This window comes from Aulonocara sp. 'chitande type north' Nkhata Bay, linkage group LG15 (genome assembly GCF_057382095.1).
Source record: "Aulonocara sp. 'chitande type north' Nkhata Bay isolate Kocher_YH1m ecotype deep benthic linkage group LG15, A_spYH_male_GT1.1, whole genome shotgun sequence".
Taxonomy (NCBI): domain Eukaryota; kingdom Metazoa; phylum Chordata; class Actinopteri; order Cichliformes; family Cichlidae; genus Aulonocara; species Aulonocara sp. 'chitande type north' Nkhata Bay.
Window position 1 is genome coordinate 8,347,308 of NC_141358.1, and position 10,608 is coordinate 8,357,915.

Consider the following 10,608-nt stretch of genomic DNA (forward strand, 5'->3'; position numbering starts at 1 on the left):
TCAGAAAATTCACTGAGTCAACAGCCTGTTAATTGACTGCAGTTACTGTTCAGTTACTTTTGGTTTGCATTTCATTGAGATTTTGTGTTTAGCCACGCTTTGTTTCACTCCATCATACTAGACAAGGTGCTGCTGCTGTGAGTTTTATTATAGTTCTCGTTTAAATAACTAGCCCGAGGTTGCTTTTTGGTCACAGTGAACTATACATTTGTTTGCATATGCCACTCTGAGTGATTGGCAGACTTTATCTTAAAGCACTGCCTACAGTTTTCTCCTGGCAAATAGCTTTGTATCTAGTATAAATCATTGTTTACATTGTTTTACCATCAAAACTTTTTTGCCACAGCTGAAGGTCCCTGAGGTTATCATTAAGAAAAAGAAATTAATTTAGAGTTTAATTAAGAAAATGTAATTAAGGGAAATCACTTGACCTAGGAAGCGAATTCAAAACAGTAACTGATTCATCCACAGTGAGATATATGTATATGTGCAGATTTTCCTTCACTTTTCCTGTGTCTTGCGTTGCTGCTGTGTGGTAGGTGAGTAAATGGGTATGCTGAGCTCTGCAGGAGGAGACCACAGTGGGCGTTGGAGAACTAAAGAATGGAGGAAAGGAGTGGGAGTAGTGCAGATTATTTGAAAAGGAGACAAAGAAGTAGAGAGCAGGTTATGGAGAAGGGAATGTATTCTTGATGCCGAAAAATACAGTGGAGGCTTTTAATTCTCTGCTTTCACACTGTTCAAAGTGTCGACACACAAGTCTTCAGCTGTACTCTCTTCCATATTGTCCATTTCTCTCCTCCTCTTGAAGATGTATGGAGTTGGGAGGAGGGAGTCAGGAGTTAACACCAGCCTGACTAATGCGAGTTCTCCATTCTGTCTGTAAACACACACACACACACACACACACACACACACACACACACACACTTATACAGATTCCTCTCAGTGCTGCAGCAGTCCTTGTGCCTTTTCAGCAGCTTATGTTTTTTGTCCAGGCTTTTCCATGATTCTACAAGGCTTACATTTTCTGTGTGGCACATGTTCGAGTCACAGTGACGACAATGGCATATTCAATAGCCTCGAAACTGCGGGTCTTTAGCCAAAAACCATAACATTTTCCATCTGAAGTGGCAATAGCAGGTTGTTTTGAACCGCGGCTGTCTGTGGCTCAGTGAATTGATAAAGTTGTTGTCTGCAGATGACTGGTTTCAAAAAGAGAACCATGTAAAACTAAATTTGCTTTTGATGGCTATGATATTTTTCTGAAATGGAAAAAAAAGTTGTGTATTTCTGCGTAGATCTACAGTACTGTGCAATAGTCACCCATCATTTTATTATATTTTGATACGAAATGGGAAATGGATACAAACATACATGGAAATATAGTATATAAGGCAAAAACAGAGTTTGTATCGGCAGTGGTAGTATGTTTGGGAACATTGTCATGCTGGAAAATTAAGTTGTTAAACCGACGTGTTCCAAACAGTAGGGTACATCTTTCGCCATCTTACAATGCTGTGATTGCAGCCATTCCCCAACTCTCTGTGAATGGTACTCATGGCCTTTGATCAGTGGGTTTTGGTCAGTGGTTGTTGATCAATAGTCATGAGAATTTGCATAATTATGTTTAAGGAACTGACCTCCCAGCCCATCGTTCCTTCAGTGGGCTGGTTTCAGGCATTATGCAAATATACTGTTTATAAGACTGGGGAAACCTGCAGTCAGCTGAGACTGAAGAAGTCACTTGGATGAGTGACGAAACGTTTCTCCCACAAAACGCTACGTCCAGATGAACAGAATCAACGTTTGGAGATTTACTTTCCTGGATGATTGAGAATGCATCAAGACAATTGTAGATCAAATTTCTTCCATTATGAAAAGGCATTTAAAAATTGTCATGTGTTTGTTAGGTATAGACACAACACTGGTTCATCCCTTGTTTCATAGATTCCTGCTTTGTTTGAGTGATTCTTAGGTGAGTTAGATGACTTGACAAACCAAAAAACATTCTTGTGAGAATGGTCAGGTACTAGGTACAGGTATAGTAGTGAAAAAGTAGCCAATGTCCAAAGAAAAACTTTGGAAGACCTTCAGAATCTCTCGGGACCTATTTTACCACTGTAAAAAATTACAAGTAAAACTGTCTCATTGGATGCAAAATATAAAGACTCAAGACTTTTGCATAGTCATGTAGTTTCTGTTGGTTTGAGTCTCAAAAGGAAAATGTACAATAATTCTGATAGTTAGGATAAATAGGCTGTTGGTTGAACAAACCAAGCACTTTAGTGGTGTCTCTGAGCTTTGGGGCTGTTTTCTGAATTTTTGTTCATGCTTTCAGTTGGATTAGAAAATCGTAGCCATTGTGAGGCTACTGAACCACTTTAGAGTAGCCACATTAGCCACAAGTGACCCGTTTGGTTCCCATGTGAAATTTTCCAGTAGCCAGAGTGCCTTCCAAAGCCTGACAGAAAAACAGCCAATCACAGGAGTGGCTCCCCAAACGCTGATCCAGTCTTGCCAAAATGATTCTGTGAAAATATTCACAGAATCAAAGAAAAGATGACATAGCCTAAACTAGATAGCTAGCTAGATAAACATGCTGTGTAATGCACTGCTACAGTGGTTTGTGGGTTTACTTGTGTTTACCACCCAATGATGGGCCAGTTTTAGTGGTAGTGCTTCATCTTTCTATCTTTTCTTTTTTGAATTTATTAACAGTTTTAATTCGAACTTGTGCTCCCTTGTGTATGTTTTTAATCAGTTAGAAAGAACTCAAAATCCCGTTGAAAGAGTTGGATGCACCTTGTCCATCTGCCCAGTGTAGTGAGGACAAAAGGGGCATGTGTGCTTGTGTTTGATTGAGTGATTATGTGTCTAATTGCTTGTTTAAGTGGGCTTGTTTACAGCTTTTTGTACCACATTGAACCTATTAATCTAGCTCTGTTTGCTTGCAGCTCACTGCGTTGATCCCTGAACTTCCTCACTGTGTGTGTGTGTGTGTGTGTGTGTGTGTGTGTGTGTGTGTGTGTGTGTGTGTGTGTGTGTGTGTGTGTGTGTCTCCTCGTATGCGTCAGAGCCCACTTTTATTTTTATTTTTTTGGCTTTAAAGCCTCTTCTTCTGTCACTTTCAATCATGTTGTGCTGCAAGCAAGAACTGTTTGGTGTCATTTGTGTGTGCGCACACTCAGTTTGGTGCACCGCTAAAGCCTGGGGACAGCTTGGATGGAGGGATAGGAAACAGAGCCTGGAGAAGAAGAAGAGGAAAGGAGATAGTTGTGTGTTGTCTGGCATTCCAAAGAAGCTTTATGATTTAAATGATAAAAGAAGGCTGGGGCCATGCATTATGTATTAGGCATTGTACGTGTTCAGTAATTCCAATTAAGCTCTCAGCTGGGTTTAGCTCAGTGAGAAAGAGCTGAGAAGGACGTATACAAGAAATGAGAGACATGCAGGGTAAGAAAGGCAAACAAGAGTTTAAAACACTGACCAAACTAATCAGGTAACGTTCAGTGGCCTCTCGGAACAAGCCAGGAAAAGACTACCTTTTTTTTTCCTTTCGTCTTTGACGGCGCGAGACAGCAAGAAATGAGAAGGTAATAAGAGCAAGAGGGGGGTTGGACATCTGATGGCTGCAGCTCAATGTGTCAGTTCTCTTGTCACGCTGAGTGTTTGTTCACTCACTCAGAGTGCACACCAGCTGCGGGTGCGAGCACACTCACAGGAGACAGAAGATGCCTCTTGTTTACGCATCTCCAAAGAGAGAGACTGGGTGTTGTTTGAACCCTCGAAGACGGGCCTTTAACCTGATATAGATGCAACACAGCTACACCCCTATGCACAAAAATAGATCCACCTCAGGACAGGTTTTCATGTTCTCCGAGCTGTTGACCTGTGATACAGAAAGAAAGGCATGATGGATGTATTCCCTGCACAATCAGATCCTATTCACACTGATCTGTTTATTAAGACAAGACCTGGACAGACTGCAGGGGGAACTCAAGAACTCGGTGAGAGGAGAAAGGATGATGAGGGAGGAGAGGGAAAGAGGCAGTATATAGTCACATATACAGGTTTGTCAGAGTTGCAGCAGATGGCTAGCTGTGGAGCTGAGTCAAAGGATGATGTTGTAATTGCCTTTCACATGAAGGATCTGAGTTTAAACAGATGTTGTGGCAAGCATTCACACTGCCAAAGTGTCCCTGAATGAGATCCTGAAATCCCACGAGCTTCGCTAACCACTGGTCTTCTACTCAGCCTCACTTCTCATGCAAACATTTGCAGACCACAGGTTAGAGAGAAAGGATCACTGCCTCCTGTTTAAACACAACACAAGCAAAAAAACAGTTTTATATGCAGTTGGAAAATAGATGCAGCTGCATTGGTGGAAAAAAAAATATTTGGAAAGGTTTGAGCGAACAGTGCTGTTCCTCACTCTTGGACAGATGATTGGATGGAGACCAGATGCTTTGAATATGTAAAACAACACAGTGTATACGGTATAATGTATAAGAAGGATAGAAAGATTTAAAGTATTGATTGGTTTTTATTATCTGCAGCTTTTTTACAGTAGGGATAAGCACTTGAATGTGACACAGATGTTTGTGCTGTAAAAAAAAAAGGATATGCCGTTATCTGCTCCACTTTGATATCAAGATTCCCCTCCATCCCTCCATCTCTCAGGTGCTTCTTCACATCTATTTCCAGCTCAACTGTCAATCCAACTGACTCTAAGACTCAAATCTGCTGTCTCTCTTGACACTGTCAAACAGTAATAGCCTGGGAGGTGTGTGTGTGTGAGAGAGAGAGAGAGAGAGAGAGAGAGAGAGAGTGTGTGATTCTGCATGGAGGACCAGGCCTGTGCTCGACTGATGTACTCGCTTTCTTTTTCCTTGCACAACTCCCATAACCAGGAAATGCAGAGGAAAACATGATTTTTTTTGTGTTTATTTATTAGATTCAGTGTTTGTGCGCGTGTTTACAATATTTGCATATTTCTGTCCCTACACTGGTCACCGTGCACAGGAGCGGGGCTAGATCATTGTCCTCTAAATTCGTACACATCTCATGCAGCCACAACCAACTGCATCTGATAATTAATTTGTGTGTTGTAATGCTAATCTAGTCTCCTCTGCAGGTATGATATTTAGAGCTTCCGCAACTCTGGCGCTTTTGTTTCACACTCCCCAGTAGTTGATAGTGTGCTACATATCAGTCATAGCTGATAAGGTGTATAGCTTATTTTAGAAGCCACACGTTATCATCATTGCATTTGCTATAGGCGTGAGCTCTCATTACAGCCAGGCTCCAGCAGGTTATTTCAGTGATTAACAGGCTTTAAGGTCCAATCAGATCAAATCTGAGGTTAATCGCACTTAGAACATCAAAAGGCACTACAGAGCTGCAGAAGATGACGCCTGCAGACTTATCGCGGGTTTATGAGCCCCTGACTTTTTTTCATACCACCACAATGAGGCTGATAGATTGGGTTTTCATTGGTCAAAAATATACTGGTTGGCATAACCTGCTCAGGATTAATTGTAATGATCATAATCAGATAAAAATCCTTATCAAATACATCTCACCGGACGATTAATTACATAAACCTTGCTAGTGCTGGGGTGGACCACATTTTCCTTCAGTACTGCATTAATTCTTGACGATATAGATTTAACAAGGTGCTGAACACTTTCCTCACAGATGTTGGTATGCACATCCATGATGTCACTCTCCCATTTCACCACATCCCAACTTATTCGATAGAGATCTGACGGTGATTGTGGAGGCCTTTTGAGCACAGCGAACTCACGGTCATGTTAAAGAAACCCGCTGAGATGATTTGAGCTTAAAGGGATGGACATGGTCAGCAACAACACTTGGACAGGAAGGCTGTGGCATTTGAACAGTGCTCATTTAAATGGTGTTTACTTGGTACCAAGGGCCCAAAGTGTACCAAGAAAATCACCTTTCTTCCTAATTCTGATGCTCAGTTTGAACTTCTGTATGTATGTGGATCTCATTTTTCTCAGAAACAAACAAAAAAAAAAAAAATAGCAAAGAGAAATTAAAAATGCTTGCCATGAAAGAGTTTGGGTCTTTGGAGGTTAATCTAAGATTCAATAAGTATTCCCCACATGAATAGATGAAGTACAGTAACAGTAGAAAAACTGATTTAAAAAAAATTGAGTCAAGCTTATTTGGAAGAAAATACTCCAACATGCAACTTTTTCTTCCAAATAAAGGCATTTTTGCAATCTGGCTAAACATTTGTCTTGTTTGCAGCCTGTTTCATCATCTCACCTTGTGTTTCTTGCCTTGTCTGACTTTATTGACACACTGTCTATGCGTTTTCACATCTCAAGAAATCCTTTCTTCAGTGTAGTGTTACCATAACCACTTGTTCTTCAGTGCCAAATTGCACACATTTATATAAATGACACTTTTTTTTCCTACTCACACTTCTGAAGAATAAGAATCAGTTGCTCTTTTGCATGTAAATTTAAAAAAAAAGTCATCATTCGTGACATTGATCTTCCACAAAGCTCCAGAAATCCCATGTAGAACATTTGTTCAGAGTCTCTGTTGAGGTTGCAAAATGAAAAATAAAGCTGAAGTGTGAAGGTGTTTTTGAAGTGCTTCTCCTCAGTTCTGGTGTGCATTCAGCCCCTGAAAACAGTCGGTGGATTTAAAAATGTATGTATCTGACGCTCTCAGTGCATGTCAGCCAAGCTCTCTTCATCATACATTTTCCACACTCCTAACCCCCGCTGTCTCTCTTGTAGTTTTTTCCTCCTTGATTCTCATTATACACGGATGACCTCCTCATCCACCTCTGTTCTAGGTTCAAAAATTTCTCAGTCTGTCATCTTTCCTTTCCCCAGCTTGTCATGATTCATCTGGTCTTGTCTCTCAATAGAAGGCCTAGAAATTAAATTAGTAGTCATGCACGTCACACTAGTCACATGCCGACTCTCTCTCATCCTTTGGCAACAGGGCAATAATGACCTGGCAGGGTTTAAAACGCATTAAATGGAAAATGCATTAAATCCACTATACTGATGTTCCTTCCCAGACCTTCTAACATTAGCACGAAGTAAAAATTACTTTAAGTTCAAAATATCAGTAATCTCCCCCTAGGAGACAATGTCATTGTAAGAGACAGCAGCTGAATAACTAATGCTTATCATCACATGAGCCAAGTGATCCTCTTAAAGGCTCTTTGTGTGTGTGTTTAAAGGAGGAATTGTCCATGCAGGGGAAAAAGATCGAGTTTTGGCTCTGCTCACCTTCTCCGCTACACTAGAGAAGACATGGGCTCCACATTTATAATTGATCTGCCTCAGCTCCAAAAATACCCCAACAAGGACACGCTGTTGTCTGCGTGTGCATGCACACAAGCGTGTAAAGTTGAGGAAGTGCAATCTTAATAATAGAGTTAGCAAACAGGTGAGAGGGTGCAGAGGAGACGGGCTGAGTCATGGAGAGACGGCCCTCTCAACCCCAGCACTCAGCCTGGCTTCTGCATGGCCTGTAAACCACTCTTAGCTGCCCTAACGGCATTTAGCTGTTTGAATTTGCATGTAATTCATTGATGTAACCAGGTGGATGATGGGATTAAAATATTATATAAAGGTCTGTTTATGACTCTATGAGCATATGCTCTAAACACTTTTAGTAAGCGAGAAGCTGCAAATAAAAGGAAAAAGAGAGGAAAAAGAGTTGTGTGTGTGTGTGTGTGTGGGTGGATTGGTGGTTGCGAGAAGCTGTGTGTGATCGAAAGCACATGCGAGAAAAATGGCGGTCAGCCGCGGGTCAACACAGGATGTGACCTGACACTGAAAGTGTAACATTGTAATCATACATCATTCAAAGGTTCCTGCTGCCGCGGCTGCATTGAGCTACAAAACCTTATTTCTGCAAAACGCAGTGGATGGTACAAATTCAACTCCACCAGCTGCTTTCAGTCTTCAGTCAGCCAGTAGATGTTTAGGGTTGATACCTGGAAGAGAAATTGGATACATTCATTCAAAATTTTTGGCTGTTTATCTTGACACGTGTTCTTTTCAGGGATAAAAAAAAAAAAACAGGATCACAGTTTAAAAGGAAACTTAGTTTCTCTTGATTCTATCCCCACATGTGTGTTTACACGTTCTCCTCCCCTTTTCTTCTTCCTCCAGGAGACGGCTTCCTCCTGCGATGAAGAGCTCCTTTCCTTGCTCCTAGATGCTGGGCTCCTGGTAGGCTGCGTCTCCTCAGCCCTGTACCCCCTGCTAAGCTCCCACATGCTGTCGCACCAGCAGGAGGGCGGTTGGGATGTGGAGAAAGCCGCCGCTGAGCTGATGGCGGCGGGCCACAGGCCTGAGGCAGGTTCCCTGTTGCTGGCTCACCGCGGAACCCACTCGGCCCAGTTCACCTTCAACTCCGCCTTGGCTGTTCTCGAGAAGTGGCTGTGAAAGGAGACGGGGAGACAGTTTGGACCGCAGCCACAGAGCGCTGTCGTAACCTAGCCTTAGGGAAAGAGTAGGAAGATGCTGAAAAAGGACTGCAATTAGATTGGAACGAGATCTGAAGAAGCAAAACTAAAAGCAGTCAATACCTCTACATTTAGTTCTCTAATCAGGTTTGAGGTTCATCAACAGAAGACATTTCAATAGCGCTGTCATCTGTGAAGGTATAAGAGAGGATACCTTTAATCCTGAAACATCTGCTCAATTAGAAAGACGATCTTTCACACACAGAAACAACCTCTGCTGTCACTCAGTCATGGATGAACGTTGAGACCGAGGCCTAATCACAGAATGCAACGGCTGCTCGGATTTATTTGTGTGTGCGCCGTGTCCTATTGTGTGATAAAGTAATTGAGCAGTGGGTAGCAGTGGGTGGATATTAGCCTATTGTTCCGTGACAGGTTTGCCTCTTTAACGTCCCATCGTTAAACACCCTGCCTCTGCTCCATTGTTTTCCCCCTAATAATGTCTAATTAATTCCTTCTAAACAAATTAGCCCCGCAGCTGCCCCCGTGCTGAGTGTACGGATGCACAAATACTATATATGACACACACCAGTGAAGTTATGTAAAGCTTATAATGATGAGGAATAAACGTGCACGCACGTGTGTGTGTGTGTGTGTGTGTGTGTGTGTGTGCGTTGATGTTGTTAGGTTGCTTTGTTTCATTTGAATAAATAAAAGCGTAAAATGCGGCTCTATTTTGTCCCACCTTTTAGAACCGAAATAAAGAAAACTGATGAAAAGGAGCGATTGTATTATTTTCATTTTTTATTGTATTGTGTTTCTTTATTCATGGTGGAAGAGTGCACAGATGGGTAACGTTTCTTATCAGTATTTTTAGTTCTCTTTTTAATTGAATGGGCTTTAAGATTGTATCCGCCTCATATAATGAATGCACTCAAAACATTTGCATCATAATTACAGCATTTTGAGGAGTGATTTGCAGGGCAAAGATTTAGAAAATGAAATCCAAACCCCTGGTTTATTTATTAATTTATTTTCTGTCAAAGCATTGGAAGTATGATTTTTATTTTTAGGCTGCCTTCCAAATTAAACCAAAAGAGCGGTGCTCGCTGCAGGTCCCCAGAGCAGCAAATGAACTTTCTCCCTCGCACAGAAAATCACTTTAATGAATACAGGGTTTGGATACTGATTGTTTCTCTTCATATGCATGTCCTTTTAATCATGTATCATTGTGTTATGCCAGGACAAAAAAAACCCCACTGGGTCTACTTGGAAAATAATCAAATAGGAAAGTTGCAACATTGGAGTCAAAATGACATGATTCTAGTTGCATTGTTTGTTTGTTTGTTTTTATCTTCATAGATTTACAGTAGCGTGCACAAGTCTTGAGCCACCCCTCATTTCTTTATAATTTGCTAAAAGAAAAAGGAAATAGGTTCTGTCTTTTACAGAAATACTGAATACAGTATATAAGGCAAAAAAATAGTTCATACAATAATACTAATATTCAGTTAAACCACCTTTATTCTTCAACACAGCCTGAACTCTGTTTTAGACAGTTTTTTTTGTCATTTCTTTAAGTAGACTTCAGAAATGGTTTTCCAGGCTTCTTAAAGGACATTGAAAGCTCTTCTTTGGATGTTTCTGCCTTTTGTTCCATTCTCTGTCTAGATGATCTAGATGATGTTGCACTGTCTTTCAATCGACGTGTGCATTTACTGCACTGGCAGTGTGTTTGGGATTCTTTTCATCCTTAAAAAAATGAAACCAATGCCAAACAGATGCTTTCCAGATGGTATTATGTGGTGGATCAAAATCTGATTGCACTTTTCGTGCACGTTTTGGCAAGATCCCTAACACCACTGGTTAAAATACAGCTCCAAACCATGGCAGAGCCTCCACCATGTTTTACAGATGGCTCTAGCAACTCACCGTTGTAAATCTGGCTCCTTGCAAGCATACAGAAATGTCATTTAGCTCTCGATTTTTGTACAGTGCTTCATCGATAGGCAATTTCTTAGTTATTTTGCTTTTTTACCTATAAGTTTTTCATACTATAATGGAAACAGGACAGGACACCATTAAATGTACATGACTAAATATGCAGCATTCAGAAAGTTACATAAGCAAAATAA

The 10,608-nt window shown here is 41.0% G+C and overlaps 1 protein-coding gene across 1 annotated transcript in view; it reads left to right on the forward strand.

The window, feature by feature from the left end:
* The window catches only part of nbas (NBAS subunit of NRZ tethering complex), a 182,729-nt gene extending 173,474 nt beyond the window's left edge, over positions 1-9,255 (forward strand). Inside the window, exon 53 of the mRNA XM_086263811.1 lies at positions 8,178-9,255. Within this exon, the coding sequence (XP_086119937.1) occupies positions 8,178-8,453 (276 nt within the window). The 3' untranslated portion in view covers positions 8,454-9,255. The remainder of the gene's footprint in view (positions 1-8,177) is intronic.
* Positions 9,256-10,608: the final 1,353 nt, after the last annotated feature.